Source organism: Pseudophryne corroboree, chromosome 1 (genome assembly GCF_028390025.1).
Source record: "Pseudophryne corroboree isolate aPseCor3 chromosome 1, aPseCor3.hap2, whole genome shotgun sequence".
In the NCBI taxonomy this organism is placed as follows: Eukaryota; Metazoa; Chordata; class Amphibia; order Anura; family Myobatrachidae; genus Pseudophryne; species Pseudophryne corroboree.
The window spans coordinates 1,063,103,675-1,063,116,057 of record NC_086444.1 but is presented as its reverse complement, the minus strand read 5'-3'; the positions used below and the strand labels follow the sequence as shown (position 1 = coordinate 1,063,116,057).

Below are 12,383 nucleotides of genomic sequence, written 5' to 3'. Positions count from 1 at the left end.
TGACACAAATTAGTCAAATATTTTTATATATATAGCAGCAGAGGAGTAATCAGTTTGTAGATACGATAATTGCTAAGAGGTGGATCATATAATTTTAATTCTAAAAAACATTATCGACAGTGGATGTCGCTGCCAGCTGTAATAAAGAAAGTGTTCAAGTTCCTATAAATATAAATCTCATTTACCTTTCTAGGTATTGTCCCATAAGTGAAACCAGCACTAGTGAGCAATGAAAAATTAATGGCTTTTTATCAGTGCAGGTATTTAACGTGTTACCAGCAAGGTAGTTAGTTCTGAGGGTGTAAGAGAGGTATCCTTTCAACCTCAGAGGATATAGTCCGGCACCGGGGCTCGGCACACCGCAGGTGCCTTTAGCAGAACGGGCTCCCGTCTCAAAGCCGCCGCATGTAGCGTCCTCCGTCTCCCTGCAATCAACCTCTCAATACAGATGCACACGTCCTCGCAATGAATGTCAGCGGCAGGTAAAGGTCCACAGAGTTCCCAATGGACAGTATATGTCAGATTTAAAAAAAAAGTTTATTTTTCTCAAAGACCCCATAGTTGGGGGTGTATTTGACAGAGAAGAAAAAATACATTTATAAAAAATTGTTTAAAAAGTCTGTAAAAATACAGAAAGCAATAAAAGGTGTCCAGATCAAAAGGTAGCATAAGGTTACCTTACTTCATATATCCTGATGAAGAAAAGTGTCACAGTGCCCAGTAATTGTCGGCGCGTTTCGGCACAGCAGGAGCCTTGATCAAGACATGTGGGCACTGTGAGGCCTCATGCTATTTAACTGGGAAGTGACCAATGAAGAGCACAGGAAATTACCAATTATTATCAGATTATATGAAATGATACAAGAAATAGTTCAATACTTTCCTGATATTAATAGGCATATAGCACTGACTTTTCCATAACATTTATTTAGTGAAACAAAGTTTTTCAAGCTATATTTAAGGGGGTTACTCCTGGATGTAATGGCCGACCTGAAGTTAATTAAAATCCCCATCTTTACCCTCAAACAATAAACCAGAAATCATAGCCTCCAAAAAGGGCTACTCCAGAAACATACCTGACCCTGAAGTCGATACCTATTTTGCATAAATGTGGGTATCTGGGCAGGCAGCGACACTTGCGTTCCACAGCGACGCTGCCTGCATTTCAGATGGGACTTCCGGGACCATTGTCCACCTGCATTCTGATGCGGCTGACGTCAACAAGCAGCGCTGCTTGCACTCCACAGCGGTGCCGCTCGTGTTTCAGCCACTACTTCCGGGGAAAACAGACAAGGGAGCCGCTTGCGTTTCTCCCTTATGAGATGAGAATTCTGTTTATAACAGATGTACTGGTCCTGGAAAAATTTAGTGTTCCAAATATTTGGTGACTGTGCGACTCTTTCAGACCGGCGCACCCGTGTCACCTGGGAATAGGTGTCCACGGGATGCAGCCAGCCCGACGGGGGAACTAACGTCAACATACAGAAACCCAAAGATACAGAAATACGGTTGTGGTATTAAAGATAGACAGTGTCTAGTTAGATAGTCAATAGATAGACACCATATGTTAGACAGACATTACGTCGACAGGGTCAAAAGGTCAACCTAAAAAAGGTAGACACCATATTTTTGTGGTTTGTGTGGATAGTTTTGTCATCTGGGACCCTCAATTGTAGAAAGGCTTGGGCTCGCCACGCTTTGGGTTCGGTGGCTCGCTGTGCTCGCCACAAGGTTTATAACCAACTCTGTGCCGACATGGATAGAGAAGATATGAAATAGTCCAAAAACATGTTAATTTTTAAAAAAAACTTTGTCTATCTTTTTTATTTCGACCTTTTGACCCTGTCGCCCTAATGTCTGTCTAACATATGGTGTCTATCTATTGACTGTCTACCTAGACACTGTCTATCAACCGGATACACAGAAATACAGTACATATCAAATGCATAAGTAACCTATATTCAAACACCCCACAAGGATCAGGATCCCAAAGGTAAGTAATAACGGCTTGCTTAGGTTTAGGCTGCAGGAGGGGAGGGGGGGTGTTAGGTTTATTATTATTTTATTATTACATTTTATTTATAAGGTGCCACATGTGTTTCGCAGCGCCGTACAAAGGACAGTACAGGAGACAAAACATTGCATTACAGTAAATAAATAACAGAAATAGAGTACAGGTAACAGAGCACCACACATTCTCAAGACATAATACAGCTAAGATGTAAGTATTGAGGGAGTGATAATCGTACTACTAGAGGCTGGTGGCCATAGATGGAAATGAGCCTACATTAGCAGGATAAAGATGGTCGTTGAGTAGGGGAGAGCTGTGAGTGAAATGTGTTGAGACGAGGGCTTAAATAACGAGAGGAAAGAGGGCCCTGCTCCGAAGAGCTAACAATCTAATGGGGAGGGGCGACAGACAGATGACCAGAGGTGCAGGCAAGTGGGAGGTAGCCTGATGGCAGTATGCAAGCAAAGCTGAGATGTTCACGGCATGAGGCAGGGGGGTGGAGGCGCGGCTTCAGCACTGGGTTATGCATCGGGAGGGTATGCTTTGATGAATAGGTGGGTTTTTAGTGCCCGTTTGAAGCTTTGCAAGGTTGGGGAGAGACTAATGGAGCGGGGGAGTGCGTTCCACTGAAGGGGTGCAGCACGGGCAAAATCCTGAATTCGTGCATGGGAAGCAGTGACCAGGGCGGTGGAGAGGCGATGGTCATTAGTCGACCGTAGGGAGCGGGAGGGAGTATGAAGGGAAAGGAGGTTGGAGATATAGGGAGCAGTGGAATTAGAGATGGCCTTGTATGTGAGGGTGAGGAGTTTGAAGAGGATTCTGTAGGGGAATGGGAGCCAGTGTAGATTTTGTTGAAGGGGAGTGGCAGATGTGGTGTGGCGGTAGAGGAAGATAAGCCTAGCTGCGGAGTTCAGGACAGATTGGAGGGGAGCCAAGCGAGGCCAGTGAGGAGGACATTGCAGTAGTCAAGTCGTGAGATGACCAGTGAGTGGTTGATGAGTTTAGTTACACTCTGGGAGAGATATGGCCTGATACGAGCAATGTTGCGTAGCTGGAAACGACAGGATTGTGCCAGAGCTTGGATGTGGGGTGCAAAGGAGAGGGAGGAGTCAAGAGTGACGCCCAGGCAGCGGAGTTGGGGAACGGGGGAGGTGGTGGTGGTGTCAACAATGATGGAGATATTGGTCGGGGGTGTTGCTCTGGATGGGTGGAAGATGATGAGTTCCGTTTTGTCCATGTTGAGCTTTAGAGAGCGTTCAGACATCCAGGAGGAGATTGCAGAGAGGCAGCTGGAAACCTGAGAGAGGACAGAGGGGGACAGATCAGGAGATGAGAGGTAGAGTTGTGTGTCATCAGCATAGAGGTGGTATTGAAGGCCAAATGAGTTAATGAGCGCACCCAGGGAAGAGGTATACAGGGAGAACAGAAGGGGTCCAAGGACAGAACTCTGAGGGACACCAACAGGAAGGATGGAAGGGTGTGAGGTGGTGCTGGAGGCAGACACAGAGAAGGAGCGGTTAGTGAGGTAAGAAGAAAACCAGTCAAGGACAGTGCTAGGGAGGCCAGCGTTTTGGAGTGTGCCGAGGAGGAGAGGATGATCTACAGTGTCAAAGGCAGCAGAGAGGTCCAGAAGGATGAGCAGAGAGAAGTGGCCCCTGGATTTGGCCGAAAGCAGGTCATTGGTGACTTTCACCAGGGCAGTCTCAGTTGAGTTGAGTGGGCGAAAGCCAGATTGTAGTGGATCGAGGATGGAGTTGTCAGTGAGGTAGCTTGTGAGACGGCTGTAGACTAGTCGTTCAAGTAATTTGGAGGCAAAAGGGAGAAGAGAGATGGGGCGGTAGTTTAGGCACACTCCGGGGGGGGGGGGGTTGCTGTGGTTAGGCACTAAGGGAGGAGGATTAGGTTTAGGCTAGGGGGGGGGGGGGGGGGATTAGCTTTAGGCACCACCGGGGGGAGGTTAGTGTTAGGCTGCAAACAGGTAGGGGAGGGAGGATAGGATACTTAACTCGCCCGTATCTGGATTGCCGCAATCGGGATTCCAGACCGTCATGACTTCATACAGAATCCGTTAAGTACATAGCACTGTTCTATTTTCTCAGGCTTGATTATTAATACAAGGCTTCAGATGGTGTACTTTTGTTTTTAAATTAACCCTTTCATTTGTCTGATACCAACTGAAATGTTTTGTGTTGTGTTTTTGTTTTGCCACAGTGTCTTTCCCACACATGCCTGGTTCTGGTGGTCCGTGGTCCAGTCTGGTAGAAACCTCCAAACCTTGGGAGTACTATCCTCGACGAGAGAAGGAAAGAGATCGTGATAGAGACCGAGAACGTGATAGGGACAGGGAGAGGGACCGAGAACGTGAACGCCCACGAGAAAGGGATCGGGAAAGAGAGCGAGAGCGGGATCACAGTCCCAGCGTTGGTGCTTACAATAGGTACGTAATATTTAGCCGATTAATTAATTTGCAGTCCTGCCAACAGTGCACTCATTAGTGAGATGGATTTCAATGAGCCATAGAACCCCCCAATAAGTAATGTAAGCAGAACCTCACAATAACTGTTCATCCTTCGATCTCATTTTACAACAAACAGCATTATCCCATATTTATACAAATTGGTCATTATTAAATTCTAAGAGTTGAATAGCGCTGATGAATTAGTTCCCGGGGGCTATTCTATACAGAGCAATGCACTCTCTCCTGGACTAAACAGTGTTTTGTTGGGAGAACCAACATTCTCTGACTTAAGTGCCCGGCACTTTTGTCGGATTTCTGCTTGCACCCCTCCAGGGCTGCGAGAAGAAATCCCGTCTTGGGTGTCACAGGGTGCTGTTTTGAATAGCCCCGGGAGCTAATTCCCAGTGTTATTCAACTCTTAGAATTGAATTGTGCCCCATAATGGACAAAAGTAATTAGCCACACCTGTTAATTATTGAATTAAGGTGTTTCAATCAGACCCGTTGCCACAGGTGTGTAAAATCAAGCACCTAGCCATGCAGTCTTCATTTGTGATACAAAATGGGTCTTTCTCAGTGACTTCAAGTGTGGTACTGTGATAGGATGCCACCTTTGCAATAAGACTGTTCGGGAAATTTAATTCCTGTTATATATTCCATGGTCAACTGCAAGTGATATTATTAGAAAGTGGAAGCGTTTAGGAACAACCGCAATTTGGCCACAAAACGGAAGACCATGTAAATCAGAGTGGGGTTCCAGACTGCTACGGTGCATGGTGCGTAAAAGTTGCCAATGCTCTTCTGATTCCATAGCTGAAGGGTTCCAAACTTCCACTGGCTTAATAGAAGTACAAAAACTGTGCAGCGGGAGCTTAATGGAATTGGTTTCCATGGCTGAGCATCTGCATGCAAGCATCACATCACCAAGTCCAATGCCAAACATCAGTTGGAGTGGTGTAAAGCACACCGACACTGGAGTGTGGAGCAGTGGAAACGTGTTCTGTGGACACGCTTCTCTTTGGCAGTCAGGTGGGCGAGTCTGGGTTTGGCGGATGCCGGGAGAACGCTACCTGCCTGACTGCTTTTATGCCAACTGTGTTTTGTGGAGGATGGATAATGGGGCTGTTTTTCAGGGATTGGGCAATGCCCCTTACCTCAATTGAAGGGCAATCTTAATGCTTCAGCATACCAAGGCATTCTGGACATTGCTATGCTTCAAACTTTGTGGTAACTGTTTGGGGAAGACCTTTTCTATTCCAACATGACTGTGCCCCAGTGCTCAAAGCAAGTACTACAAAGACATGGTTTTATGAATTTGGTGTGGAAGAACTTGACTTACCCACACAAAGTCCTGACCTTAACCCCATCGAGCACCTTTGGGATGATTGCGAGCCAGGCCTTCTCGTCCAACGTCAGAGCCTGACCTCATAAATGGTCACAAATTCCCACAGAAACACTCCAAAATCTTGTGGATAGCCTTCTAAGAAGAGTGGAAGCTGTTATAGCTGCAAAAGGTGGACCAACTCCACATTAAAGTCTATGTATTTGAATACAGTGTCATTACAGTCCCTGTTGGTGTTATGGTCAGGCGTCCAAATACTTTTGTCCATATAGTGTGTCTCAAAACAACAGTGTTCAAGTTGACTTAATTGCTCTCCATCTCTGGTCAAAAGGTGCAGTTAAGGAGCGCTTGGCATCTCTCTACTCACAATTGCTAGAGCAGTGTTTTGTTCCATTCGGTAATACTGTTTATCATAAACTAGCTATGAGCGTATGAATGCCTTCTATTGTAATTGTTTGATTTTATACTCCTATGAAGTTCTTATGTTAGTAGCTAGATATTACTATTCTAGAGCACCTCACATGTAGCTCATGGTACTATTAATGTAATTACATTTTGGTAAATAAAGCATGAAGTATGTTCTAAAAGGAACACTGCACTGTGGACCTATTTTAAGATTGAACACTAGGTATAGCATGTATTCTATACAGATAAGTCATAGTCTTTGATATATCCTTTATTAATAGCAAATACTGGTTTTACTGGAACCTGCTTATGCTTAAACACAAACCTACAATGAGACCAGATTTCCCTCATAGATCATAAAGAAGGAACAGAAATCAAAAATTTATACATTCAAGCCCCATACACACTAGCCAAGCCTCCGCTGATATTGAAGGCAGCGACTGTGGGGGACGACGACACCCATGCTAGATCTGCAACATGGCTGTCGTTAACCAGGACCTTCCTCGTCTGTACATGTTCAGACATTGAGTGTACACACTGGATGAGATTGTCAAAGATCTCGCTCAGATTGGCCCTTCTGAGCGTGATCTTTTACTTTCTCATTTAGTGTGTATGGGGCTTTAAGAGTTCCCATAATATGGGCTGAACAGTCAGTTGCAGTGTCCAGGTGATCGACAGTAAAAAGTTAGTCAGTAGGTAGACCAGTGATTTAAAAAAAAAAAAAAAATTTTTATACTGGCGGCACACCGAACAATATTTTAAAATTGCCATGGCACACCATCAGTTCCCCACAGAAAAAAAACAAAAAACACACTGCCCCTCACAGTAAAAAAAATCCACACATACATTGGCCTACACAGAAAGAACAATCACATTGCTCCCCACATAAATCCTATTGCTCCCTACATGAATTATTCACATTGTTCCCCCCCCCCCCCATAAATCCTTATTCTCCCCACATAAATCCTATTGTTTCCCACAGGAGAAAAAAAACAAACAAATATTAGCCCCTACCGGTCAGCTGTCGTCCTCACTGTCCCTCAGTGGCGGGGATTGTTCATAGTGGAATGCAAGGAAAACTGTGTATGCAGGCGGGAACTGGAAGACGTGTATGCGGGTGGGCTGGCTGGTTGGTGATACGCGGCGGCCGTGACCTATGACATCACACCGCCGCGTCTTTCAAGGCATAGGTCACGACCGGAGCACGACTGATCATCTAAGAAGAGCCCGGGCCAACAGTTCACTCTGAAGGTGCAGGAAGCTGCTCTGGCTCCGCGGCACACCTTGCAACTGGTCGTGGCACACTAGTGTGCCACGGCACACTGGTTGAAAAAGCCTGAGGTAGACAGTGCTTAAGGTTCAAAAGGTCGACATGACAATGGTGGACACAAGCATTTTGTTTTTCTCAACTTTTTCATTTACCATCCACGTGGACTACAATTGGAAATGGTTACCTTGCCCAAAGTGTGGCGAGGGTACATGTTTCCAGTAATTTGGCTCAGATATGGTCAAACATACAAAATTATACCAAAAAAGGAGAACAAACTTGTGTTGACCTTTTGTACCAGCTGATGATCACAGATGCTGCTTTGTGGACAAGACCCAGGATACATGCTTTCTCTCCCACAGAAAGGACAGGCACGTCTATTTTCTTATTATCCTGAAAAGTAAATTTTCTCTTGCAGAAACGCATATGCAGTGCATCTGGAAAGTATTCATATCTCTTCACTTTTTCCACATTTTATTATGTTATAGCCTTATTCCACACTGGAATAAAATAATTTTTCCTTCAAAATTCTACACACAATACCCCATAATGGCAACGTGAAAAAAGTGTGTTTTGTGAATTTTGCAAATTTATTTAAAGTAAAAAGTTAAGTCACATGTACATAAGTATTCACAGCCTTTTCTCAATACTTTGTTGATGCACCTTTGGCAGCAATTACAGTCTCAAGTCTTTTTGAATATGATGCCACAAGTTTGGCACACCTACTGTATTTTTGGGCAGTTTCGCCCATTCCTCTTTGCAACACCTCTCAAGCTCTGGTTGGATGGGAAGCGTCGGTGCACATCCATTTTCAGATCACTCCAGAGATGTTCAATCGGATTCAAGTCTGAGCTCTGGCTGGGCCACTCAAGGACATTAACAGAGCTGTCCTGAAGCCACTCCTTTGCTATCTTGGCTGTATGCTTAGGGTCGTTGTCCTGCTGAAAGATGAACCTTCGCCCCAGTCTGAGGTTGAGCGCTCTGGAGCATGTTTTCATCCAGGATGTCTCTACATTGCTGCATTCAGCTTTCCCTCTATCCAGACTAGTCTCCTGGTTTCTGCTGCTGAAAAACATCCCCACAGCATGATGCTCCATCACCATGCTTCACTGTAGGGATGGTATTGGCCTGGTGATGAGCGGTGCCTGGTTCCTCCAAACATGACGCCTGGCATTCACGCCAAAGAGTTCAATCTTTGTCTCATCAGACCAGAGAATTTTGTTTCTCATGGTCTGCGAGTCCTTGAGGTGCATTTTGGCAAACTCCAGGCGGGCTGCCATGTGCTTTTTACTAAGGAGTGTCTTCCGTCTAGCCACTCTACCATACTTGCCTGATTGGTGGATTGCTGTAGAGATGGTTGTCCTTCTGGAAGGGTCTCCTCTCTCCACAGAGGAATGTTGTAGCTCTGACAGAGTGACCATCGGGTTATTGGTCACCTTTCTGACTAGGGCCCTTCTCCACCGATCGCGCAGTTTAGCCGGCCGGCCAGCTCTAGGAAGAGTCCTGGTGGTTCCGAACTTCTTCCATTTACGGATGATGGAGGACACTGTGCTTATTGGGACCTTCAAAGCAGCATATATTTCTCTTACGTCCTAGAGGATGCTGGGGACTCCGTAAGGACCATGGGGTATAGACTGGCTCCGCAGGAGGCATGGGCACTCTAAGACTTTAGATGGGTGTGAACTGGCTCCTCCCTCTATGCCCCTCCTCCAGACCTCAGTTAGATCCTATGCCCAGAGGAGACTGGATGCACTACAGGGGAGCTCTACGGAGTTTCTCTGAAAATACTTTTTTGTTAGGTTTTTTATTTTCAGGGAGCACTGTTAGCAACAGGCTCCCTGCTTCATGGGACTGAGGGGAGAGAAGCAGACCCACTTTCCTGGAATGATGGGCTCTGCTTCTTAGGCTACTGGACACCATTAGCTCCAGAGGGTCGGAACACAGGTGTCGTCCTTGCTGTTCATCCCAGAGCCGCGCCGCCGTCGTCCTCACAGAGCCGGAAGATTGAAGCCGGGTAAGTATAGGAAGCAAGAAGACTTCAAAGGCGGCAGAAGACTTCAGATCTGTATGGGGTGCCGCGCAGCGCGCCATTGCTCCCACAACACATACAGGCACATCAAGGGTGCAGGGGGGGCGCCCTGGGCAACAATTTTTACTTCACATAAGACTGGCACACGTATATAGATACTGCGGGGCAGTATATAATAAATCCCCTGCCAGTATAATAAAAATAGCGGGACCGAAGCCCACCGTCGAGGGTGCGGAGCTTGATCTTCCAGCACTAACCAGCGCCATTTTCTCCACAGCGCGCTGCAGAGAAGATGCTCCCGGACTCTCGCCTGCTGAACAAGTAACGGGGCAAAAACGAGGGGGGGGTAGGCACATTTATTTGGTGTTAATTCTATATATAAAGAACTGTACAGGCTGGGACTTCAGTATCTAGTGGCGCTGGGTGTGTGCTGGCATACTCTCTCCCTGTCTCTCCAAAGGGCCTAATTGTGGGTCTGTCCCCATATTCATATATCCCAGTGTGTGTGGGGGTGTCAGTACGTGTGTGTCGACATGTCTGAGGCGGAAGGCTCGTCTAGGGAGGAAGCAGAGCAGATGGTGGTGTCTCCATCGGCACAGCCGACACCTGATTGGTTGGACATGTGGAATGTTTTAAATGCTAATGTGGCTTTATTACATAAGAGATTAGACAAAGCAGAGTCCAAGGAAAAAGCAGGGAGTCAATCCATGGCTGTTACTGTGTCACAAGACCCTTCAGGGTCCCATAAACTTCCCTTTTACCAGATGGCAGACACTGATACCGACACGGATTTCTACTCCAGTGTCGACTATGATGATGCAAGGTTGCACCCAAGAGTATTCAATATATGATTATTGCAATAAAAGATGTTTTGCATATCACAGAGGACCCTTCTGTCCCTGACACAAGGGTCTGCATGTTTAAGGAAAAGAAACCTGAGGTAACGTTTCCCCCATCTCATGAGCTGAACGCTTTTATTTGAAAAGGCTTGGGAAACTCCGGACAAGAGACTGCCGGTTCCCAAGAGTATTATGGCGTATCCCTTCCACTCAAAGGACAGGGTACGGTGGGAATCCTCGCCCTACGGTGGGCAAGACCTTGATGCGCTTGTCCGAAAAGGTGGCACTACCGTCCCCGGACACAGCGGCCCTAAAGAATCCTGCGGATCGCAGGCAGCAAACTACCTTAAAATCAATTTATGCGACTACGGGAGCCCTGCTCAGACCTGCAGTAGCGTCGGCATGGGTGGGTAGCGCAATTGCAGCTTGGGTAGATAACTTGTCATCTGACATTGACACCCTAGATAAAGATAGTATTTTGTTGACCTTAGGGCACATCAAGGACGCAGCGTTATATATGAGAGAGGCTGCGAGAGATATTGGGCTTTTGGGTTCAAGAGCCAATGCCATGGCAGTTTCTGCTAGAAGGTCCCTGTGGACCCGTCAATGGACAGGTGATGCTGACTCAAAGAGACATATGGAGGCTTTGCCTTACAAAGGTGAAGTTTTATTTGGGGAAGGCCTCGCGGACCTGGTTTCCACAGCTACCGCGGGTAAGTCGTCTCTTTTGCCTTACGTTCCCCCACAGCAGAAGAAAACACCTCAATACCAGATGCAGTCCTTTTGGTCTCATAAGTTCAGAAAGGGGCGTGGCTCTTCCTTCCTCGCCAGAGGTAGAGGGAAAAGAACACCAGCTACGGCTAGTTCCCAGGAACAAAAATCCTCCCGGCCTCTACAAAATCCACCGCATGACGCTGGGGCTCCGCTGCGGGGGGCACGTCTTCGACTCTTCAGCCAGGTCTGGGTTCAGTCGGATTTGGATCCTTGGGTGGTCGAAATTGTATCCCAAGGCTACAAGCTGGCGTTCGAAGATGTGCCTCCACACCGATTTTTCAAATCGCCCTTGCCAGCTTCTCCCCAAGAGAGGGAAATAGTTTCAGCTGCCATACAAAAGCTGTGTCAACAGCAAGTGATTATCAGGGTTCCCCTAGTGCAACAGGGGAAAGGGTTTTATTCAACCCTATTTGTGGTCCCTAAGCCGGATGGCTCAGTCAGACCAATTCTGAATCTAAAATCCCTAAACCTATATTTGAAGAAGTTCAAATTCAAGATGGAATCTCTCCGGGCAGTGATCTCCAGCCTGGAAGGGGGGGGGGGGGGTTTATGGTGTCACTAGACATAAAGGATGCATACCTTCATGTCCCCATATATATCCTCCTCATCAGGCGTACCTGAGATTGGCTGTACAGGATTGTCATTACCAGTTTCAGACGTTGCCGTTTGGGCTTTCCACGGCACCGATAATTTTCACCAAGGTAATGGCGGAAATGATGGTGCTCCTGCGCAAGCAGGGGGTCACAATTATCCCATACTTGGACGATCTCATGATAAAGGCAAGATCAAGAGATCAGTTACTAAAAAGTGTCTCTCTCCCTGAGAGTATTACAACAACACGGCTGGATTCTAAATCTACCAAAGTCGCAGTTGGTTCCGACAACTCGGCTGTCATTTTTGGTCATGATTCTGGACACGGAAAAAAAGAGGGTTTTTCTCCCAATGGAAAAAGCCCAGGAACTCCAGAACATGGTCAAGGACCTGCTGAAACCAAAAAGAGTGTCAGTTCATCAATGCACTCGAGTATTGGGAAAGATGGTGGCCGCCTACGAGGCCATTCCGTTCGGCAGGTTCCATGCGAGAACTTTTCAGTGGGACCTTCTGGATAAGTGGTCAGGATCCCATCTACAGATGCATCGGAGGATGAGCTTGTCCCCCAGGGCCAGGGTCTCTCTCCTGTGTGGCTCCAGAGTGCTCACCTTCTAGAGGGTCGCAGGTTCGGCATTCGAGATTGGTTTCGTGTGACCACGGACGCGAGC

At 46.7% G+C, this 12,383-nt stretch overlaps 1 protein-coding gene across 5 annotated transcripts in view; it reads left to right on the top strand.

Annotated features, from left to right (window-relative positions):
• Positions 1–12,383, top strand: part of FIP1L1 (factor interacting with PAPOLA and CPSF1) — a 228,115-nt gene that overhangs the window by 187,283 nt on the left and 28,449 nt on the right. For all 5 annotated transcript variants that reach the window (XM_063920934.1, XM_063920933.1, XM_063920932.1 and 2 more), the window contains exon 15: positions 4,223–4,448. In XM_063920934.1, the coding sequence (XP_063777004.1) occupies positions 4,223–4,448 (226 nt within the window). The remainder of the gene's footprint in view (positions 1–4,222; positions 4,449–12,383) is intronic.